This window comes from Pleurodeles waltl, chromosome 4_2 (genome assembly GCF_031143425.1).
Source record: "Pleurodeles waltl isolate 20211129_DDA chromosome 4_2, aPleWal1.hap1.20221129, whole genome shotgun sequence".
NCBI classification, from domain to species: Eukaryota; Metazoa; Chordata; class Amphibia; order Caudata; family Salamandridae; genus Pleurodeles; species Pleurodeles waltl.
In genome coordinates this window covers 189,359,197-189,383,910 of record NC_090443.1, presented here as the reverse complement: position 1 = coordinate 189,383,910, position 24,714 = coordinate 189,359,197, and the positions used below count along the sequence as shown (strand labels likewise).

Sequence of the window (24,714 nt, the reverse complement as noted above, 5' to 3'; positions counted from 1 at the left end):
CTTATCAGAAGGTGAAGAGAGAGATGCAGAGGAACTCGGCTGAGCTCATGCATTCGTTATCTAAAGTTTCCCCAGAGACAGAGACCCTAAATAGCCAGAAAAGAGGGTTTGGCTACCTAGGAGAGAGGAAAGGCTACTAACACCTGAAGGAGCCTATCAGCAGGAGTCTCTGACGTCACCTGGTGGCACTGGCCACTCAGAGCAGTCCAGTGTGCCAGCAGCACCTCTGTTTCCAAGATGGCAGAGGTCTGGAGCACACTGGAGGAGCTCTGGACACCTCCCAGGGGAGGTGCAGGTCAGGGGAGTGGTCACTCCCCTTTCCTTTGTCCAGTTTCGCGCCAGAGCAGGGGCTAAGGGGTCCCTGAACCGGTGTAGACTGGCTTAAGCAGAATTGGGCACATCTGTGCCCAACAAAGCATTTCCAGAGGCTGGGGGAGGCTACTCCTCCCCTGCCTTCACACCATTTTCCAAAGGGTGAGGGTGTCACACCCTCTCTCAGAGGAAGTTCTTTGTTCTGCCATCCTGGGCCAGGCCTGGCTGGACCCCAGGAGGGCAGCTGCCTGTCTGAGGGGTTGGCAGCAGCAGCAGCTGCAGTGAAACCCCAGGAAGGGCAGTTTGGCAGTACCAGGGTCTGTGCTACAGACCACTGGGATCATGGGATTGTGCCAACTATGCCAGGATGGCCTAGAGGGGGCAATTCCATGATCATAGACATGTTACATGGCCATATTCGGAGTTACCATGGTGAAGCTACATATAGGTAGTGACCTATATGTAGTGCACGCGTGTAATGGTGTCCCCGCACTCACAAAGTTCAGGGAATTGGCTCTGAACAATGTGGGGGCACCTTGGCTAGTGCCAGGGTGCCCTCACACTAAGTAACTTTGCACCTAACCTTTACCAGGTAAAGGTTAGACATATAGGTGACTTATAAGTTACTTAAGTGCAGTGTAAAATGGCTGTGAAATAACGTGGACGTTATTTCACTCAGGCTGCAGTGGCAGGCCTGTGTAAGAATTGTCAGAGCTCCCTATGGGTGGCAAAAGAAATGCTGCAGCCCATAGGGATCTCCTGGAACCCCAATACCCTGGGTACCTCAGTACCATATACTAGGGAATTATAAGGGTGTTCCAGTAAGCCAATGTAAATTGGTAAAATTTGTCACTAGCCTGTTAGTGACAATTTGAAAGTAATGAGAGAGCATAACCACTGAGGTTCTGGTTAGCAGAGCCTCAGTGAGACAGTTAGGCACCACACAGGGAACATATACATGCACACCTATGAGCACTGGGGCCCTGTGTGACAGGGTCCCAGTGACACATACATATAGGCCACAAACCTATGAGCACTGGGGTCCTGACCAGCAGGATCCCAGTGACACATAACAAACATACTGAAAACATAGTGTTTTCACTATGAGCACTGAGGCCTGGCTATCAGGATCCCAGTGAGACAGTGAAAACAGTGACAAACACCCTGACATACACTCACAAACAGGCCAAAAGTGGGGGTAACAAGGCTAGAAAGAGGCTACCTTCTCACAGGAGCCCACTAAACCCCAGATGAAGGTGTAAAATGGCTGCCTCCGGATGGAAGAAGCTGAAGATTCGCAAACAACAAAAGGTGCTAGGAACTTCTTCTCCATGCAGAAGATGACCCATGGAGTGCTGGAGGATGCAGAGTTGTTTCCTTGGCAAAATACTGCAAACAAGCCTTGCTAGCTGTAAGAGTCAAGGTTGAAGAAAAAGGGTGCTGCCCGGCCCCAGGAAGGACCATGATGTCGCCACTTGGGAAAGGAAACAGAGGGGGCCCGCAGCAATGTAGAGAGCCCACGCACAAGAAGGTAGCACCCGCACAAGTACTTAAACACGGGTTCAAGATCTCTTAACACGGCGGTCGTCTCAACACTGCAAAAGAGGGTCCCACGAAGCTGGAGACTCAGGGAGCTGAGCATCGCAGGACAGAGTGCTGGGGACCTAGTCTTGGCTGTGCATGAAGGATTTTGTGGAAATGTGCACAGAAGCCCTTGTAGCTGCAGTTCACGTGGTGCACAGCTTTACTGTCTGGAGAGGGGAGGCAAGGACTTACTTCCTCCAAATTTGGACAGTAGGACTACTGGACAGTCTGGGTCACTTGGGTCCACCACCTGTGTTCCAGGGGTCACGCTCGTCTGGATGAGCGGGAACCCAGAGTACCGGTGACGCTGAAGTTTGGTGCCTGCTGAAGCAGGGGGGAAATTCCGTCGACCCACGGGAGATTTCTTCGTGGCTTCCAGTGCAGGATGAAGGCAGGCAGCCCCCAAAGCATGCACCACCAGGAAACAATGTCGCTGGTAGTCTTCTTGCTACTTTGTTGTGGTTTTGCAGGCGTCCTGGAGCAGTCAGTGGTCGATCCTTGGCAGAAGTCGAAGAGAGAGGTGCAGAATCTCAAGAGAACCCATAGGAGAGACCCTAATTAGCCCTCAGATGAGGACTGCCCACCTAGTCAGGTAAGCACCTATCAGGAGGGGTCTCTGACGTCACCTGCTGGCACAGGCCACTCAAAGTCCTCCAGAGTGCCCTCACACCTCTGGACCCAAGATGACAGAGGTCTGGGACACACTGGAGGAGCTCTGGGCACCACCGCTGGGGTGGTGATGGACAGGGGAGTGTCCAGTTTCGCGCAAGAGCAGGGACTGGGGGTTCCCTAAACCGATGTAGACTGGCTTATGCAAGGAGGGCGCCATTTGTGCCCTTCAAAGCATTTCCAGAGGCTGAGAGAGGCTACCCTTCCCCAGCCTTTAACACCTATTTCCAAAGGGAGAGGGTGTAACACCCTATCTCAGAGGAAATTCTTTGTTCTGCCAGCCCCGGACTGGGCTTCCCAGACCACAGGAGGGCAGAACCCTGTCTGTTGGGTGGCAGCAGCGGTAGCTGCAGAGAAAACCCCAGAGAGCTGGTTTGGCAGTTCCCGGGGTCCATAGTGGAGCCCCGGAGATGCATGGAATTGGCACCCCAATACCAGATTCGGAATGGGGGACAATTCTCACACTTAGTAACTTTGCACCTAACCTTCAGCAAGTAAAGGTTAGACATATAGGTGACTTATAAGTTACTTAAGTGCAGTGAGAATGGCTGTGAAATAACATGTGCGTTATTTCACTCAGGCTGCACTGGCAGTCCTGTGTTAAGGTTTGTCTGAGCTCCCTATGGGTGTCAAAAAAATGCTGCAGCCCATAGGGATCTCCTGGAACCCCAATACACTGGGTACCTAGGTACCATATACTAGGGAAGTATAAGGGGGTTCCAGTGTGCCTATTAGAAATGGTAAAAATGGTCACTAGCCTGCAGTGACAATTGTAAAGGCAGAGAGAGCATAAGCACTGAGTTTCGGATTAGCAGAGCCTCAGTGACCCAGTTAGGCACCACACAGGGAACACATTCAGGCCACAACTGTGAGCACTGGGGTCCTGGCTAGCAGGATCCCAGTGAGACAGGCAAAAACAAACTTGACACACAAGTAAAAAAATGGGGATAATATGCCAGGCAAGATGGTACTTTCCTACACTATTTCTCCCCAAGAATTGGGAAAGAAGGCAAACCACTGGGTCAAGACAAGGGTGACCAAGACTTCCACAGGGGGTGACCAAAAGAAAGGGGTCACAAAGTCTTCCCAGGGGAAGAGTGGTGAGACATCCAATGACAAAATCAAAGAGATATTTTTGGCACATTGTCACTAAATGAACGTACATTTATTTTTAATAACTCTGAGTATTGTGATTCTTATTATATAGTGCTATATGATATAAGTGGTGTAGTAGGAGCTTTCCATGTCTCTTAGTTCAGCCTAAGCTGCTCTGCTATAGCTACCTTCTATCAGCCTAAGCTGCTAGAACACTACTAATAAGGGATAACTGGACCTGACACAGGGTGTAGTTACCATCAGGTACCCACTATAAGCCAGGCCAGCCTCCTTCAAACAGGACCTAGGTCTACCAGAAGCTGATGCTCTTTGTCACTGAAGCAATTACTCAACATATGTTATTTCATAGATACATTATACATCCAACCATCTAGTTTTTGACTGAGAAGTCTACAAAATCAACCCAGGTCTGGCTCGAGGTTTTTTTGAGCCCCCCCGCTGAACCTAATCCTGTACTCCTCAGTTGAGAATCCAAAGCCCTCAATCAGGGTACCCTTCATGAGGTCATAGGATTTTGCATCCTTACCAGTGAGTGTGAGGAGTCTATCCCTACACTTTCCAGTGAACATTCCCCAAAGGAGAGCTCCACAGTGAGATCTGCTTACTTTTCTGGTTGCACAAGCCCTCTCAAAAGCTGTGACCCACTTGGTGATGGCATCACCTTTTTTATGATGTCAGTATTCTCTCTGACCCTATTTAAGTTGCTGCCACCATTTCTTGTCTTTCCTTTTTCTACGGGTAGGAGCTGCTTCTAAAAAGCCAATCTCTTTGCCATCCTTGCTAAAAGGATGTCCTCTTCATTGAGGCTGCCCGCAATGCTTACAGAGGTACTAGTCTCCCCTAAAGGAAGAACAAGGTACTCTGACTATGATTTGTGGAGACAATGTTCTAGGAGCCTTGTTCTCCATAATTAGGACAGATGTGTAGGAGGCTGGCCTGGCTTATAGTGGGTACTTTGTGGTACTTACACCTTGTGCCAGGTCCACTTATCCCTTATTAGTAGAATAGAGGTGTTCTAGCAGCTTAGGTTGAGAGAGGCAGCTATAGCAGAGCAGCTTAGGCTGAGCTAGGAGACATGCAAAGCTCCTACTATACCACTTATATCATATAGCACTATATCAAAAGAAAACACAATACTCAGAGTTACTAAAAAATAAAGGTACTTTATTTTAGTGACAATATGCCTAAAGTATCTCAGAGGATATACTCCCTTGGGAGGTAAGTAATATACACAAATTATATGCACACAAACCAAAATCAGGTAAGTAACAGTAAGACAAGTAGTGCAAACTATGTAGAATCACAAAAGAATACAATAGGGAGAAATAGGCCTAGGGGCAACACAAACCATATACTCCAAAAGTGGAATGCGAACCACAAATGGACCCCAGGCCTAGTGTAGTGTGTAGAGGGTGTAGGAGGCTGGCCTGGCTTATAGTGGGTACCTTGTGGTACTTACACCTTGTCCAGGTCCAGTTATCCCTTATTAGTAGAATAGAGGTGTTTCTAGCAGCTTAGGCTGTTAGAGGTAGCTATGGCAAAGCAGCTTAGGCTGAACTAGGAGACATGCAAAGCTCCTACTATATCACTTATTTCATATAGCACAATATCATAAGAAAAAGCAATACTCAGAGTTACTAAAAATAAAGGTACTTTATGTTAGTGACAATATACCAAAAGTATCTCAGAGGATACCCTCACTTAGGAGGTAAGTAATATACACAAATTATATCTACACAAACCCAAAAGAGGTAAGTAACAGTAAGAAAAGTAGAGCAAACAATGTAGAATCACAATAGAATGAAATAGGTAGACATAGGCCTTTTGGAAATACAAACTATATACTCCAAAAGTGGAATGCGAATCACGAATGGACCCCAGGCCTATGGGAGGTTGTAGGGGGTCACTGGGTTTGTAAGAAAACAGTAAGGGTGTCCAAGATACCCCACCCCAAGACCCTGAAAAGTAGGAGTAAAATTACCCTACCACCCCAGAAAGACAGAATAGTCGTGATAGGGGATTCTGAAAGAACCACAAGCACCAGCAAAACACTGAAGATGGATTCCTGGACCTGAGGACCTGTAAAGGAAGGGGACCAAGTCCAAGAGTCACACAAATGTCCAGGGGGGGCAGGAGCCCACTAAGCCCCGGAAGAAGGTGCAAAAGGGCTGCCTCCAGATGGAAGAAGCCAAAGATTCTGCAACAACGAAAAGGGCTAGGAACTTCTCCTTTGGATGGAAGATGTCCCATGGCGTGCTGGAGGTTGCAGAAGTGTTTCCAGGCAGAAATACCGCAAACAAGCCTGGCTAGCTGCAAGAGTCGTGGTTGAGGTTTTTGGGTGCTTCTGGGGCCCAGGAAGGACCAGGATGTCGCCCCTTGGAGACAGAGGGGGCGCTCAGCAACTCAGAGAGCCTTCGTAGAAGCAGGCAGCACCTGCAGAAGTACCAGAACAGGCACTTGGAAAATCTGAGGACAGCGGTCGACTCAGAGTCACAAAGGAGGGTCCCACGACGTCGGAGTCCAACTCAGAGAGTTGGGCAATGCAGGACGGAGTGCTGGGGAACCAGGCTAGGCTGTGCACAAAGAAGTCCTGGAAAAGTGCACAGAAGCCGGAGCAGCTGCAAATCACGCAGTACACAGGTTTGTTGTCTGGCGTGGGGAGGCAAGGACTTACCTCCAGCAAATTTGGACAGAAGGGTCACTGGACTGTGGGAGACACTTGGACCCAGCTCCTGTGCTCCAGGGACCACACTCGTCAGGATGACATGGGACCCAGAGGACCGGTGATGCAGTAATTTGGTACCTGCGTTGGCAGGGGGAAGATTCCGTCGACCCACAGGAGATTTCTTCTTGGCTTCCAGTGCAGGGTGAAGGCAGACAGCCCTCAGAGCATGCACCACCAGGAAACAGTTGAGAAAGCCGGCAGGATGAGGCGCTACAATGTTGCTGATAGTCTTCTTGCTACTTTGTTGCAGTTTTGCAGGCGTCCAGAAGCAGTCAGCGGTCGATCCTTGGCAGAAGTCAAAGAGGGAAGTGCAGAGGAACTCCGGTGAGCTCTTTCATTCGTTATCTGAGGAATAGCCCAGAGGAGAGACCCTAAATAGCCAAAAAAGGAGGCTACTTAGAAAGGAGGCTTTTCTACTGAAAGAGGTAAGCAATTATCAGGAGGGGCCTCTGACATCACCTGCTGGCACTGGCCACTCCGAGCTGTCCATTGTGCCCCAACACCTCTGAATCCAAGATGGCAGAATTCTGGGACACACTGGAGGAGCTCTGGGCACCTCCCTTGTGAGGTGCAGGTCAGGGAAGTGGTCACTCCCCTTTCCTTTGTCCAGTTTCGCACCAGAGCAGGGCTGGGGGATCCCTGAACCGGTGTGGACTGGCTTATGCAGAGATGGGAACCATCTGTGCCCATCAAAGCATTTCCAGAGGCTGGGGGAGGCTAATCCTCCCCAGCCCTTCACACCTATTTCCAAAGGGAGAGGGTGTAACACCCTCTCTCAGAGGAAATCCTTTGCTCTGCCTTCCTGGGACTGGGCTGCCCAGGCCCCAGGGGGGGCAGAATCCTGTCTGAGGGGTTGGCAGCAGCAGCTGTAGTGGAGACCCCGGAAAGGCAGTTTGGCAGTACCCGGCTTCTGTGCTAGAGACCCGGGGGTCCATGGAATTGTCCCCCCAATACCAGAATGGTATTGGGTGACAATTCCATGATCCTAGACATGTTAAATGGCCATGTTCGGAGTTACCATTGTTATTCTACATATAGGTAGTGACCTATATGTAGTGCACACGTGTAATGGTGTCCCCGCACTCACAAAGTTCGGGGAATTTGCCCAGAACAATGTGGGGGCACCTTGGCTAGTGCCAGGGTGCCCACACACTAAGTGACTTGGCACCTAACCTTCACCAAGGGAGGGTTAGACATATAGGTGACTTATAAGTTACTTATGTGCAGTGAAAAATGGTTGTGAAATAACGTGGACGGTATTTCACTCAGGCTTCAGTGGCAGTCCTGTGTAAGAATTGTCTGAGCTCCCTATGGGTGGCAAAAGAAATGCTGCAGCCCACGGGGATCTCCTGGAACCCCAATACCCTGGGTACCTAAGTACCATATACAAGGGAATTATAAGGGAGTTCCAGTGTGCCAATGAGAATTGGTAAAATTAGTCACTAGCCTGCAGTGACCATTTTAAAAGCAGAGAGAGCATAAACACTGAGGTTCTGGTTAGCAGAGCCTCAGTGATACAGTTTAGCACCACACAGGGAACACATATAGGCCACAAACTTATGAACACTGGGGTCCTGGCTAGCAGGATCCCAGTGACACATATCAAACACAGTGACAACAGAGGGTTTTCACTATGAGCACTGGGCCTTGGCTAGCAGGATAACAGTGAGACAGTAAAAACACCCTGACATATACTCACAAACAGGCCAAAAGTGGGGGTAACAGGGCTAGAAAGAGGCTACCTTCCTACAAGATGGCGTGAGTTCATCCTCCTTTTCAATAATATCCCCATCTGAGGGAGGATTCTCCATATCAGAGGGTTGGTCCCTTGTAAAAGCTGCCAAGAGCTCCTGGAGCTTTGCCTTGGTAGGGTTGGACCCAGTTTCAATTTGTTTTATTTTACAGAGAGATCTCAACTCTGACATCCCTAGATGCAGGTAAGGGGTGAGGTTGAGTTCCATCACCATCTCATCTGTTTGACTCATTATGACTCTAAAAGTTGGGATAACATTTTAGGAAACTAAAAACTACTTCTAGTACTTAAATCCTAACTTTTAAACTTAAAAAGAAATGCTAACAGGGACTTACACAAGGCCCTAGCAGGACTTTTAAAAAAATTGAAAAATAGTCACAAATTACAAAATCAGTTTCTAATGACAATTTTTGGAATTTTGTCGTGTCATCAGGTATTGGCTGAGTAATCCAGCAAATGCAAAGTCTTAGACCCCACCGCTGATCTACCAATGTAGGAAGTTAGCTCTGTATATACTATCTCAAAGTGAGAGATAATGTGCACAGAGTCAAAAGGTTCCCCTTAGAGGTTGATAGTGGCAAAATTAGATAATACTAATGCTCTACTTTGTGGTAGTGCGGTCGAGCAGTAGGCTTATCAGAGGGTAGTGCTAAGCATTTGTTGTACACATACAGGCAATAAATAAGAACACACACTCAAAGACTTAACTCCAGACCAGTAGGCTTTTATATAGAAAAATATTATTTTCTTAATTTATTTAAGAACCACAAGATTCAGAATTCAAGTAAGTACATAAATTGTACGGTACTCGGCATAGGTAAATATGGAAATTTGAATTAAAATAGTAATGTACACAGTTTTGGCAAAAATGGCAATAAGCTATTTTAAAAGTGGACAGTGCAAAAATCAACAGTTCCTGGGGGAGGTAAGTAATGGTTAGTTTCTCAGTTAAGTAAAGCACTTGCAAGTTCAGTCTCTGGGGCATAGGCAACGCACCGTTGGGGGTTCAAGGCAACCTCAAACACCCAGCACCAGCAACACAGGGCCGTTCAGGTGCAGAGATCAAGGTAGGGCCCAAATCACATAGGTGCCTAAGGAGACCAGGGGTGTGCCGGTTCTGGTCTGCAAGCAGGTAAGTACCTGCGTCCTCAGGGAGCAGACCAGGGGGGGTTTGTAGAGCACTGGGGAGGTCATAAACAGACACACAAAATACACCCTCAGCGGCACAGGGGCAGCCGAGTGCTGTGTGCAAAGTAGCTGTTGGGTTTTAAATAGCAATCAATGGAGAGACCAGGGGGTCACTCTGGCGATGCAGGCAGGGCACAGGGGGGCTTCTCGGGCCAACCACCAACTGGGCAAGGATAAGAGCCACCTGCTGGTCACTCCTGCACCGGTAGTTGATTTCTCTCAGGTCTGGGGGCTCCGGGCGCAGTGCTTCTTCCAGGCTTTGGGTTCTTTGTTACCGAGCAGTCGCGGTCAGGAGGAGCATCTGGATTCTCTCTGCAGGCGTCGCTGTGGGGGTGCAGTGAGGTCGCCTCAGGGTGTCTACGTCTTTGGTGTCGTCTCGGGGTCCTCTCTGCAGTGTTGGTTATTCTGAACAGAAGCTGGGGGCGTTGGGTGCAGAGTGTTAGGGACTCAGGCTTCCGGAGTGAGGCTGGAGTACCTTTAAAGATGGTTTCTTTGTTCCTTTGGACAGAGCTGCTGTCTGTAGAAAAGTGCCATCGTCCTTGGCATGTTACCCCCATTTCTACTTGTATGTCAGTATGTTTTTGCCTGTCTCACTGGGATACTGCTGCTCAGGACCCTAGTGCTCATAGTTTATGGCCTAATGTGTGTGTTTGTATAGTGCTTAACTGTGTCACTAAGGCTCTGCTAACCAGAACCTCAGTGCTTCTGCTCTCTCTGCTTTTAAATTTGTCACTGTAGGCCAGTGACTTCATTTACCAATTACAATTGGCACACTGGACCCCACATTATAAGTCCATAGTATATGGTACGTAGGTACCCAGGGCATTGGGGTTCTAGGAGATCCATATGGGCTGCAGCATTTCTTTTGCAACCCCAGGGAGCTCAGACAAACCCTTGCACAGGCCTGCCACTGCAGCCTGCGTGAAATAACGCACACATTACTTCACAGCCATTTTCACTGCACTTAAGTAACTTATAAGTCACCTATATGTCTAACCTTCACTTGCTGAAGGTTATGTGCAAAGTTACTAGGTGTGAGGGCACCCTTGCACTAACAAAGGTGCCCCCACATAGTTCAGTGCCATTTCCCTGGACTTTGTGAGTGCAGGGACACCATTATATGCGTGCACGACATATAGGTCAATAGCTATAGGTAGCTTCACAATGGTAACTCCGAATATGGCCATGGAGCCTGTCTAAGATCATGCAATTGTCCACCCATTCCAAATCTGGTATTGGGGAACCAATTCCATGCATCCTGGGGGCTTCACCATGGACCCCCAGTACTGCCAAACCAGCTCTCTGAGGCTTGCACTTCAGCTACAGCTGCTGCCACCTCACAGACAGGGTTCTGCCATCCTGGGGTCTGGGCAGCCCAGTTCCAGGAAGTCAAAACAAAGCATTTCCTCTGAGAGCAGAGTGTTACACCCTCTCCCTTTGGAAATAGGTGTTACAGGCTGGGGAGGGGGAGCCTCCCCCAGCCTCTGGAAATGATTTGAAGGGCACATAATCCAGTCTACACCGGTTCAGGGACCCCTTGTCCCCTGCTCTGGTGCGAAACTGAACAAAGGACTCCCCTGTCCATCACCACCCTAGGAGTGGTGCCGAGAGCTCCTCCAGTGTCCCCCAGACTTCAGCCATCTTGCTTTGCAAGGTGTGGGGGCACTCTGGAGGCCCAGGAGGTGACATCAGAGACCCTTCCTGCTAGGTCCATACTTGATAAGGTAGCCAATCCCCCTCTCAGGGCTATTTAGGGTCTACACTGTCAGTTCTTTTCAGATTCTGCTTGCAAGTTTCCTTCAGGAATCTTCTGCAACTACTTCAGCATCTTCTGACCTCGGATCAACCGCAGCCTGCTCGAAGAGACACTGTAACTGCAACAAAGTATCCACAAGAGATACTTTTCTTCTGCAACCTCAGCTCCAAGTCAGCAACTGCAACAGTTTCCACGGTGTGTACGGTCTGGGGACTCCCTGTCTTCATCCTGCACCAGAAGGGCCGAAGAAATCTCCCGTGGAGTGACGGAGTCACTCTCCTACTCCAAGCAGGCACCTTCCAAGATGACGACCCATACCCTTGGACTCCTCTCACAGCGACGAGCGTGCTCCTAAGCACATAGAGGGTGGACATCACCGACATAGACTGACCTGAGGTCCTGCTGAAGCAATTTGGAGGAGGTAAGACCTTGCCTTCCCTGAGAGCGACTGTACCCCTGTGTACTGCATCTTCTTCACCTCAGGAGGCCTCTGTGCTTTATTTGCAAAATTCCTTTGTGCACAGTCTGGCACAGGTCCCCAGCACTCCATCCTTCGATGCTCAACTCGCTAAGTTGTTCTCCGGCGGCGTGGGAACTTCTTTTGTTGTGCTGCATCAACCATGTTTTGCACCTCCTTTGTTACTGGATCCTGCGACTCCCAGGGGTGCTAGCTGGCATCCTGAGGGCTCTCTAAAGAGCTGAGAGTCTCCTTTTCGTCCTCACACAGAGTTGAGGCCCCCAGGTCCCTCCTGGGTCCATTCAGCGCCATTGAGATGCAAAACGCACTTTTGTCGTAGCCAAGGCTTGTTGGTGACTTCCAACACAAAATCACATCTGCCACGATCTTCACATCGTTGGACATCCTTTGCATCACGCAGGAACCCGCTGGCATCTCCCTAGGGTGCATTCCTGCAGTCTTCGGCTAACGGGGACTCTTCTTGAGCACCCTCTTCTGGGTTGGCAGGGGCTCCTGTCCTTCCTGGGACTTCTTTCGACTTCTGGACTTGGTCCCCTTCCTTTTCAGGTCTTCAGGTCCAATAATCCAGCAGTTCTTTGCAGACTTGGGTGGCTGCTGCAAAATCCCCAAAACGAGGTGTAGTGTGTCCTAAGGAAACTTACAGTACTTTACTCCTGCTTTTCTGTGCTGTGCGGTGGGGTAATTTACTTACCTTTACTGCATTCTTACTCTCCCAGCGATTCTGCACACACTACACTTGTCTAGGTGGGAATTAGTGATTCACATTGTACTTTTTTAGTATATGGTTTGTGTTGCCCCTAGACCTATTTTCTCCCATTGCATTCTATAGGATTTCCTACTGTTTGCATTATTCTATGATTATTTACTAGTCTAATTTTGGTGTCTAGTGTATATAATGTGTATAATACTTACCTCTAGAAGTACTATTGTCTTTAAGATATTTTTGGTACTGTGTCACCCCAAATAAATATCTTTATTTTTGATAACACTGAGTATTGTCTTTACTTGTGTATAAGCACTGTGTAACTATAAGTGGTATTGCAGGAGCTTTGCATGTCTCCTAGTTCAGCCTAAGCTGCTCTGCTAAAGCTACCTCTATCAGCCTAAGCTGCTAGAATACTACTACTTCACTAATAAGGGATAACTGGACCTGGTATAAGGTGTAAGTACCCAAGGTACCCACTACAAACCAGGTCAGCCTCCTACACTCTTCAGCTCCTGTGCTGCACAGCTGTTCCTCTTCATCTCCCGTCAACCTGGTCCTGCATCCACAGAAGGGTGGGTAGTGGTTCCTGCCACAACCGGACACTCCATCACAAACTGTACTTGGTCCCCTTCCTTCGTAGGTCCTCCTGTGCCAGACTCCACCTGTGGGTTCTTCAAGTTCTGTTTGGGTCTTGCACAATCCTTTCCCCAAGTCTTCCTGTTGGGGAAAACTGGTTAGTTACCTCTGCTCTCCTGGTCGCTGGGGGTCACTCTGGTACTCACCTCTTGGGGTTCCTAGTTCCTCCAGCTCCCCTCTAACGATTCCACATCCTGGGGTGGAGGACTGTATCGCGCATTCCACTTATGTAGTATATGGTTTGGCCCTCCCCTAGGGCCTATACTGTTTTCAAATACTTTTGCCAATGCTTATTGCTTTTTATGCTCTTTACTGGTTGCTATTGTGTATATACTTAGTGTCTTTACTTACCTCCAGTTGGAGGGACTGCCTAATAGTATTTCAGTATTTGTGCTACCCTAATAAGGTACCTTTATTTTTGTAACATTGTGTGGTTCATGTGTGATAGTGCTGTGTGGGTATAGTGGCATTGCATAGCTTTGCACATCTCCTAGTTAAGTTGTGGCTGCTCATCCACAGCTACCTCTAGAGAGCACTGGCTTCCTAGACACTGCCGCCTACACTTCACTAATAGGGGACACCTGGACCTGGTATAAGCTGATAACACCACACCACACCACAATGTGTGGCCATATTAAGTGCATGGGCCAGGAGTTTGTCATTACGAACTCCACAGCTCCATGATGGCTTCACTGAAGGCTGGGAAGTTTGGTATCAAACTTCTCAGCACTATGAACCCACACTGATGCCAATGTTGGATTTATTCTAAAGTGCACACAGAAGGCATCTTAGAGATGCCTCCTGTACCCTTACCAACCCTTTAGTGTTAGGCTGACCAGGCTGTGCCAGCCTGCCACTAATAGACGAGTTTCTGACCACACCCCATGGCAATAAATCTACTGGAGATGCCTGTCCACCGGACGAAGCCCCACTTTTGTTTGCAAGTCTGGCGGGTAAATTAGGGAGAAGTGACCACCCCAGCTAGGACCACCCCCAAGGTACCAGAGCTGAAGTGACTCCCTCCCTGCAAAATCCTCCATCATAGTTTGGAGGAAAGGACCAATAGGGTTAGCAATGTGCCCCCTCCCCGAAGGGAGTGGGCACAGGAAGGGTGTAGCCACCATCAGGGACAGTAGCCATTGGATACTGCCCTCTGACCCCTTTAACACCCTTAAATCTAGGATTTAAGAGCACCCTTGAATTTATTTCACCAGATTCCTGGCGATCTCAAGAAGAAAAGAAGCAAGAAAAAGGACTGCTAAGCCGACCCCAGCAGAGAAGACTCCAGACACCAACTGACTTTGCCCGAGCACTACTGGCCTGTCTGCAGCTTCAGAAGCCCTGCTACAAACAAAGCAACACATCCTGCAGGACCAGGGACCTCTACAAACCCCCAGAGGACTGCCTGCCCACCAGAGGACCAAGAACTCTCGAGGACAGCTGTCCTGTCCACAAGAAACTCCAAGAAGGACTCCAGAACCACCCCAGATCCGAGAGTCCTGTCCACTCTGCACCCAACGCCCATGTCCAGAGTCCAGGAGATTCTGACCTTTTGTCCACCCTTGGTGGCCCACATGACGACACCTGCAACCTAAATCCAGAGGGCCCCCCCGACCGTGAGAGAAACAGATAAAGATGCCCAACACCCAAAGGTACCCCTGCACCTGTAGCCTCCTGGCCTTGGGGAATCCGACTGACAGTCAAGCAACAGTCAAGCAGGCAGCCCTCCTCCTTCTCCAGCCTTCAGTTTTCCAGAACTGACCCCCTGTACAAGCCTGCAGCATCTTTGTGACCTCAGGGGCCCCCCTACAGTAAAGTATTGGGAGCCGGACAGTGTGTTTGTACCCTGTGCCCGGCCACCCCTGTGACGCTGAGGGGGTGTGTTCGGTGCTAACCTGTGGCCTCCTCTGGTGCTCACCTAAACCCCCTAGGTCTGCCCTCCGAAGTCGCTGGAGCTTACTGAGAGCCCCCAGTCTCCATAGGATCCCATTCTAAATCTAACACCAACTTTGACCTCTGCACCCGGCCGGACCCATGTTGCTGGTGGTGTATGTTTAGAGTCATCTTGAACCTTGACCAGTGGACATCCTAACCCCTGCAGACTGGAACTGTAAGTCGGGCACTTACCTCAAAACTACACTAACACTCCCCCCTGCCACCCCCAGGACTGTTCTGAAAATTGCAGTGTCAACGTTGAAAGTGAAAAGAGTTACTTGACTGTAAACTGTTTTATTTACATAACTTAAGCAAAGTACATCTGAAACATATGCTTGATACATACTTACAACAGTACTTACCTGCACCCTTTGATTCTAGAAATAAAGTAACAAATATATTTTCTCACATAAATACATTGGCCTGGATTTAGTCATTGAGTGGTGCCCCATTTCTTGACTGTGTGTACGTACATCAAATGCTTTGCATTACCCACTGATAAGCCTAACTGCTCGACCACACTCCAACAAAAGAGAGCATTAGTATTATCTACTTTAGCCTTTGTTAAGACTCTGGGGAACCCCTGGACTCTGTGCACACTATATCTCATTTTGATAAAGTATATACAGAGCCAATTTCCTACAGATTGGACATCCTCTGAGAAGCCAGATGTCCTTAACCAGGCGTGGCGCCTCAAGACCACCATCAAAGCAACCAATCTGCCTAGAGAGTTGGTCATATCCACCCACATCTGATCATGAACTTAGCTGCGTCTCTCCCATCAGCAACAGCTTTTAAGAGAGTGGTCGGGCCTGCCCTGGGACCCGTGGGAGCGCTTGCACGACCGTGTCCCATAAAGTATGGGTGTAACCGCCCAAAAGGCATGTGGTGTTCACAGACTGCAAAGCCAGGCAGAAGGAAAAAAAAAGTTTCTTCCCAAGGTGATCCAGCCTCTTGGATTCCCCATCCGAGGGAGCAGACGGGAACACACCATGGGATGTTGAGGCTTGAATGACCAAGCTCTCAGAGGCAAGGTTATGGATCAGGAACGCCAGGTCGTTAGGCGCAGGCCTATGGCGGTGGGCTATTGTCCTGTTGACAAGAACTCTTGTGCTGGGTTTAGACCAGGTCCCCAGAAGAACATCAGTGAGGGCTACATTAAATGGCTAAAGGGGTTCTGACATGGAAGGCCCAGGCTGAAGCACCTCAGTCAGGTTAGTCCTGACAGCCACGGAAGGCAGCTCGAGGCCCAAGACCTTCGGCCACTCTATGCACCACCATGGAGTAGGAAGCCCCCTCCTTCGCAGGCAAGGTAGGGAGAGAAAGCATACCAGCATCAGTGAAGGTGTTCAGACCGCTGGCTTCGCTTAGTTCCTGAGTGTAGTCCATAGGGTCTTCAAGCTGGTACTCTAGAGGGACCAGCGACCCCTGCATACCATCACCGAACTCGAACCCATAAAAATAAGAGTCAGGATCTGACCTAGGGAGCAAGGTCCCTGCCGAAGTCTGAATCGCCATCGAGCGACGCTGGTCCCGCTTCGTGTCGGAGTTGGCAATGAGTATGGCATCAACAGCAGCGTCAGGAGCATCTACACCAGAACCATCGTCGAGAAAGGTAGCAATGGTACGACCGATGCCGGTTCGGATACAGAAGCGGATCCCTGCTAGCTTTCCAAAGCCAAGATCAAGCCACCAGCACGGAGCCCAAAGGGGCTCCTGCCAATCCTGTGGGGCCCAAAGGTGCTTCGACAGGGGTGGACTGCTGAAAGATGAGGTCCATGGCCCCGTAAAATTCCTTCAACTGGGCAGGGGCGGCTCATTCGACCGAGGGGGTAAAGTCAAACAGCGCTTGTGCTTCTTCCACTTATTCTTGTGCTAACTTGAGTGTCCTGGCGATTTTGAATGGGGGTCGATGAGTGGTGAGAGATCTGCAGTCTCGGGACCTCCTCCTGATCAGAAGCAATGCGGAGTCAAGTGCCGGGTCACAAGCAGCTTTAGGGACCGCTCCCTCACAGCCTTCGGGCTCATTGACAGGCACTCATAGCAGGACTGTGGGTCGTGGTGACGCTCCAAACACCACAGACACACGAGTTGCGGATTCGTTACGGACATCATCCAGTGACAGGAGTCACAGGGCTTGAAGCCGGTCTTCCGTGACAACATCCTTATCACACCAAGAAGTCAGAAAACGTCAACAAAAAGTCAAAAGGCCAGTCAAAAAGCGATTGTAGGGGTAGATCTCTTTGGATCTGAACGCAGGCTTGTGCAGAAAGAAAAGTACTGAGGTCAGCATGCCAGGGTGGCACCTATATATGACCCACCACATCATACCCGGTGACCACAAAGCCAACGGCGTACCCAGAGTCGACCAACGGCACTCAGCGGCATGCAGGGATACTGCTCGAAGAAAAATCTCTGGATCCAGACTGACACCTGGGGGAAATTCTAAGGTAAGGAATCTGCAACTAGAAGTCTCTATAAGACCAACACTGTATTGTATAAGGTTCTTTGTTTCCCCTGGTACATGCATTGGGTGTGTGCGAAGCTACGAGTGAGAGTAACCCAACATCTGGTGACGCGGAGTGTTGGGGGTATCAAACCTGTTTTTTTTTCCTATAAGAGCATGACGTACCATATTTATTATATGAGGCCAATAGATTCCTTATTTCACATTTGTCTTTCCAAATTACAATGCTCTGGAAACCAATAACATTTTAAACTCACCCTCCGAAAGGACACCACATAAAACGTATCCCCTCTCCGTTGCAGAGCTTCTAGGAAGTCTTGATAGCTTCTTGGTGATGCATAATAAATTTGCAACTCACTCCCTGGGTTTCTGCCAATCAAGAAAAAAAAAATCACTTAAATACTGGCAGGATTTTAATAGCACAGCAGATTGCAGCATACTTTAGGGATTGTGATACTATTGCATACATATTATAAACTAAACAATATAGCTAATGTTTTAATATTATGGAAAAAACAGGAAAAGAAAAATAATCCGAATGGTGTGTTTATCCTCAAAAAGCAGAACTTGAAGATTTTTTCAATGTTGTATAGTAACTGCATTGGTGAAACCATGCGTGAAAAAAGTTACTGCACTGTGTCCAAAGCATTCCTTATTGTAAATTTTTTTCATTAAATTTTTGGAATGAGATAATTTATGAAGCTCTGTACCCTGATATGAAGTACCAACAAGGAACAGACTTTGGTGGCACTCAATGGGAAATAATCACTTGCCAAAGTCCTTAGTCTAGCGCTGTAGGCAGTCCTTCTACCATAGTATTGACAGGAAACACATTAGGCAAAAAGAATGTTCAGCGAGACATAGCTTTCAACCATACCATGCCATGGAAGCAGTTCTTCCAACACAGTGCCTGATGGTCACCTCTGAATACAGGGGCACTGGCAACACCAAGCTTTTATTCTTGACTCCCAAGGTACTAAGTCTGAGGCACTACAAGCACGCATACAATCACACCTTGGACTCAGTCATCCTACTCCCAGTACCTCTGGGTGACAGACTTCATCTGTACAAAGCAGGTACTGATGACAGGGTGAAGCTCCAATCCCTTCACTTGCTGGGCACATCGTTCCACCATGTCCAGCAGTTACTGAGAGCAGGTTCACCTTGGAGAATTTGTCTTTGTGGCTATTGCGGTACACCTTCAAGACTAAAAAGACATTAATTATGCTTATTGCTGACAGAACAACTGAGGAAAATGTTCGCTGCCCTTGGCTTCATTTGCTGGTCAGACTGTGACAATCCTACTGCTAGTCCCTTAGGCAAGGCAATGAAGAGAAGGTAGTAACGTCACATACTGGTCTGCAACCCTTGGGCAAAGCTGAGTTGTTAGTAACAACTACATGAAAGTGCCCACTTTGACATGGTTACATCCCCACACACACACTTTTGCCTGATATCTGATACTAAATTGACTGAGCCTGTGTTGGGATCCTGCTAACTAGCCCCAGTGTAGGAAAGTACCCTCTCTTTGGCATAGTTACCTCCCTATGTTTGCCTGCTGTCAGTATGCTTAGACTGTTTTCACTGGGATCCTGCTAACCAGGACTCCAGTGACTGTGCTCTCTCCCCCTAAATTTGGTTGCTTAGGACTTTGCACACCCCACAATTGGCATACTGGTGCCCCCCTTGTAAGTCGCTAGTATATGGTACTTAGGTACCCAGGTCATTGGGGTACCATGGGTTCCTGATGGGCTGCAGCGTGTACTTTGCCACCCATGGGAGCCCATGCAAAATGTGTCTGCAGGACTGCTATTGCAGCCTGTGTGAAAAGGTGCACGCACCCTTTCACATGTCACTGCACCAGGTCACTGTAAGTCACCCCTATGGTAGGCCCTCATAGCCTAGAGAGCAGGGTGCAGGTCCCTGTGTGTGAGGCACCACTGCAGGGGCAGAGGTGCCCCTACGAACTTCAGCACCATTACACTGCACTTCGTAAGTGCGGGGAATCAATTTTACCCGTGTACTGGACACAGGACACTACCAGTGTTCAGCTACATAATGGTAACTCTGAACCTGGACATGTTTGGTATCAAACTTGTCGGAATCATACCCCAGTACTGTTGCCAGTATTGGTTGTATGATTCGATGCACTCTGGGGGCTACTTAGAGGAACCCCAGCATTGGTCCTACCAGTCTTCTGGGTTTTTCCGGGCACCCCTCGCTGCTGCCACCCCTAAGACAGGTTTTTGCTCTCCTGCTGCTTGACCAGCTGAGGCAGAGGAAGGCAGAACAAAGAATTTCCTGTGAGAGAGGGAGGTGACACCCTCCTCCTTGTAAACAGGTGTTAGAAGGCTGGTTTGCTTTGAAGGGCACATTTGGAGCCCTCCTTGCATAAACTAGTTTGCACCAGTCCAGGGACCCTCGTTCCCTGCTCTGGCACGAATCTGGACAAATGTAAGGGGAGTGACCACTCCCCTATCCATCACCACACCCAGAGCTCCTTCAAGTAGCCACTCAATTCTGCCATCTTGAATCCAAGATGGGCAGAGGCCCCTGGGAGCATCTGAGTGGCTAGGTCAGGCAGGTGACATCACAGCCCCCTCCTGATACATAGTCATCTTGCATGTGACCAAACCCACTTTTAGGGCTATTTAGGGTCTCCCTCTTGGGTGGGTCCTCAGATCCGACATGCAAGATTCCGCCAGGACTACTCTGCATTCTTTATTTCATCATCTGGCCACTGGGACCCGCAAATGAACTCTTCAGGAACCAACAATCTGTAACTTCAGCGACGACTCCGCTTTGCATCATTGCTTTTCCGGCTCCTTCCAGCAACTGTGAAATGTCCCCGGCTGTGCATCCTCTGAGGTGGAGACTTCAGCGTGCACGAAGAAGTAAGAAGGAATCTCTCTTGGAGTGAAGGAGTCACTCCCCAGTATTTCGCAGGCACTAACTTCAACGACGAGCGACTGCATGCATCTGCTCTCCTCCGGAACTGCGTGGATCCTGCATCACTGGTGATGGTCTGGAGTGATCCCCTTGGTCCTCTCTGCCAGCTGTCCAACTTCCGAGATGGTAAGGCCTTGCTTCTCCTTGCAGGACAGTACCCCTGTGCACCACAACTCTTGCAGCTATCAAGTCTTGTTTGCTTTTGCTCCAAGGGATCTTCAGGCTCTGTGTAGCCCCGGCCCCCACCACTTCTTCCTGAAAAGCACTGTCTCCTCTCTGCTGCTCCTGCGACTTGGGAGCCCTCTTCAGGTGTACTGACTGGGTCTGACTGTGACTTGCGTGCCTGCTGCCTGTGGGTTGCCTGTGGGGGCTGCAACTGCTTCTGGTGACTCTCCCGACTACTGAGGGTCACCCCGGACTCCCCTCCGTGGGTCAAGTCCCTGGACCTTGCTCGTCCTCTTCAGCCTTGCAACTTTTCCTTTTCTTGTGTTGCATTTACCAAGGAATGTGTAGGAGGCTGGACACAGAGGAAATGTGGGAAGTTTCAGAGGGAAACCTGTCCTTAACTGTCTGGACCCTAGTAACCTGGCCTCTAGGGGTGAAAGATGCCCTACTGATGTGGGACCCTCTGTGAGAAAGTAGCCTCTTCCTAGCCTTTTTACCCCCACTTTTGGCCTGTTTGTGAGTGTGTGTCAGGGTGTTTTCACTGTCTCACTGGGATCCTGCAAGCCAGGGCCAAGTGCTCATGGTGAAAACCCTATGTTTTCAGTATGTTTGTTATGTGTCAATGGGACCCTGCTAGCCAGGACCCCAGTGCTCATAAGTTCGTGGCCTATATGTATGTGTTCCCTGTGTGATTCCTAACTGTCTCACTGAGGCTCTGCTAACCAGAACCTCAGTGGTTATGCTCTCTCTGTATACCAAAATTGTCACTAACAGGCTAGTGACCAATTTTACCAATTCACATTGGCATACTGGAACACCCTTATAATTCCCTAGTATATGGTACTGAGGTACCCAGGGTATTGGGGTTCCAGGAGATCCCTATGGGCTGCAGCATTTCTTTTGCCACCCATAGGGAGCTCTGACAATTCTTACACAGGCCTGCCACTGCAGCATGAGTGAAATAATGCCCACATTATTTCACAGCCATTTTACACTGCACATAAGTAACTTATAAGTCACCTATATGTCCAACCTTCACCTGGTGAAGTTTGGGTGCTAAGTTACTTAGTGTGTGGGCAACCTGGCACTAGCCAAGGTGCCCCCACATCGTTCAGGGCAAATTCCCCGGACTTTGTGAGTGCGGCACTATACATAGGTCACTACCTATGTATAGCGTCACAATGGTAACTCCGAACATGGCCATGTAACATGTCTAAGATTATGGAATTGTCACCCCAATGCCATTCTGGCATTGGGGAGACAATTCCATGATCCCCGGAGTCTCTAGCACAGACCCGGGTATTGGCAAACTGCCTTTCACCGGACTTTCACTGCAGCTGCTGCTGCCAACCCCTCAGACAGGTTTCTGCCCTCTTGGGGTCCAGCCAGGCCTGGCCCAGGAAGGCAGAACAAAGGACTTCCTCAGAGAGAGGGTGTTAAACCCTCTCCCTTTGGAAAAAGGTGTCAGGGCTGGGGAGGAGTAGCCTCCCCCAGCCTCTGGAAATGCTTTGATGGGCACAGATGGTGCCCATCTCTGCATAAGCCAGTCTACACCGGTTCAGGGATCCCCCAGCCCGCTCTGGCGCGAAACTGGACAAAGGAAAGGGGAGTGACCACTCCCCTGACCGGCACCTCCCAGGGGAGGTGCCCAGAGCTCCTCCAGTGTGCTCCAGACCTCAGCCATCTTGGAAACAGAGGTGTTGCTGGCACACTGGACTGCTCTGAGTGGCCAGTGCCATCAGGTGACGTCAGAGACTCCTTCTGATAGGCTCTTACCTGTGTTGCTAGCCTATCCTCCTCCCTAGGTAGCCAAACCTCCTTTTCTGGCTATTTAGGGTCTCTGCTTTGGGGAATTCTTTAGATACCGAATGCAAGAGCTCACCAGAGTTCCTCTGCATCTCTCTCTTCACCTTCTGCCAAAGGATCGACCGCTGACTCCTCAGGACGCCTGCAAAACCGCAACAAAGTAGCAAAGACGACTACTGCAACCTTGTATCGCTTCTCCTGCCGCTTTCTCGCCTGTTTCCTGGTGGTGCATGCTCTGGTGGTAACCTGCCTCCTCTCTGCACCAGGAGCTCTGAAGTTATCTCCTGTGGGTCGACGGAATCTTCCCTCTGCAACCGCAGGCAACAAAAGACTGCATCACCGGTCCTCTGGGTCCCTTCTCAGCACGACGAGCGTGCTCCCTGGAACTCAGCAACTCTGTCCAAGTGACTCCCACAGTCCAGTGACTCTTCAGTCCAAGTTTGGTGGAGGTAAGTCCTTGCCTCCCCACGCTAGACTGCATTGCTGGGTACCAAGTGATTTGCAGCTGCTCCGGCTCCTGTGCACTCTTCCAGGATTTCCTTCGTGCACAGCCAAGCCTGGGTCCCCGACACTCTAATCTGCAGTGCACAACCTTCTGAGTTGTCCTCCGGCGTCGTGGGACTCCCTTTTGTGACTTCAGGTGGACTCCGGTTCACTCCTCTTCTAAGTGCCTGTTCCGGTACTTCTGCGGGTGCTGCCTGCTTCTTTGAGGGTTCCCTGACTTGCTGGGCGCCCCCTCTGTCTCCTCATCCAAGTGGCGACATCCTGGTCCCTCTTGGGCCACATCAGATCCAAAAACCCTAACCGCGCCCTTTGCAGCTAGCAAAGCTTGTTTGCGGTCTTTCTGCCTGGGAACACCTCTGCAAGCTTCTTCACGACGTGGGTCATCCATCCTCCAAAGGGGAAGTTTCTAGCCCTCTTCGTTCTTTTAAAACACCAAGCTTCTTCCATCCGGTGGCAGCTCCTTTGCACCCTCAGCTGGCATTTCCTGGGCATCTGCCCACTCTCGACACTGTCGCGACTCTTGGACTTGGTCCCCTTGTTTCACAGGTACTAAGGTACGGAAATCCACTGTTGTTGCTTTGCTGGTGTTGGTTTTCCTTTCAGAATCCCCCTATCAAGACTTCTGTGCTCTCTGGGGGTTGTAGGTGCACTTTACACCTACCTTACAGGGTCTTGGGGTGGGCTATTATTCTAACCCTCACTGTTTTCTTACAGCCCCAGCGACCCTCTACAAGCTCAAATAGGTTTGGGGTCCATTCGTGGTTCGCATTCCACTTTTGGAGTATATGGTTTGTGTTGCCCCTATACCTATGTGCTCCTATTGCAAACTATTGTAACTTTACACTGCTTGCATTACTTCCTTTTGCTATTACTGCATATTTTTGGTATTGTGTACAAATATCTTGTGTATATTTGGCATACTCATACTGAGGGTACTCACAGATACATTTGGCATATTGTCATAACAATAAAGTACCTTTATTTTTAGTATATCTGTGTATTGTGTTTTCTTATGATATTGTGCATATGACACCAGTGGTATAGTAGGAGCTTTGCATGTCTCCTAGTTCAGCCTAAGCTGCTCTGCTATAGCTACCTTCTATCAGCCTAAGCTGCTAGAAACACCTCTTCTACACTAATAAGGGATAACTGGACCTGGTACAAGGTCTAAGTACTGGCCAGCCTCCTACAGCAGTGAAAAATGGCTGTGAAATACCATGGACGTTATTTCACTCAGGCTGCAGTGGCAGGCCTGTGTAAGAATTGTCTGAGCTCCCGATGGGTGGCAAAGAAATGCTGCAGCCCATAGGGATCTCCTGGAACCCCAATACCCTGGGTACCTCAGTACCATATACAAGGGAATTATATGGGTGTACCAGTATGCCAATGTGAATAGGTAAATGTAGTCACTGGCCTGTAGTGACAAATTTGGAAAGCAGAGAGAGCATAACCACTGAGGTTCTGGTTAGCAGAGCCTCAGTGAGACAGTTAGGCATCACACAGGGAACACATGCAGGGCACATACTTATGAGCACTGGGGCCCTGCCTGGCAGGGTCCCAGTGACACATAGACTATAACAACATATATACAGTGAAATATGGGGGTAACATGCCAGGCAAGATGTACTTTCCTACACTAGGGCATTATAATGGTGTTCCAGTGTGCCAATCAGAATTGGTAAAATTAGTCAATAGCTTGCAGTGACAATTTTAAAAGCAGAGAGAGTATAAACACTGAGGTTCTGGTTAGCAGAGCCTCAGTGATACAGTTAGGCACCACACAGGGCATACTTTATGAGCACTGGGGTACTGGCCAGCAGGATCCCAGTGACACAGGCAAAAACTAACATACATACAAGTAAAAATGGGGGTAACATGCAAGGCAAGAAGGTACTTTCCTACACCGGTGTCCATGCTGGAGCCTCAGGAATGAATGGAATTGGCAACCCAATACTAGATTTGCCA

General features: G+C 49.3%; 1 protein-coding gene across 6 annotated transcripts in view; it reads right to left on the bottom strand.

Annotated features, from left to right (window-relative positions):
* ATF6 (activating transcription factor 6) overlaps window positions 1-24,714 on the bottom strand; it is a 1,225,231-nt gene that overhangs the window by 142,558 nt on the left and 1,057,959 nt on the right. For all 6 annotated transcript variants that reach the window (XM_069231066.1, XM_069231064.1, XM_069231068.1 and 3 more), the window contains one exon: window positions 17,583-17,694. In XM_069231066.1, coding sequence (XP_069087167.1) covers window positions 17,583-17,694 — 112 coding nt within the window. The remainder of the gene's footprint in view (window positions 1-17,582; window positions 17,695-24,714) is intronic.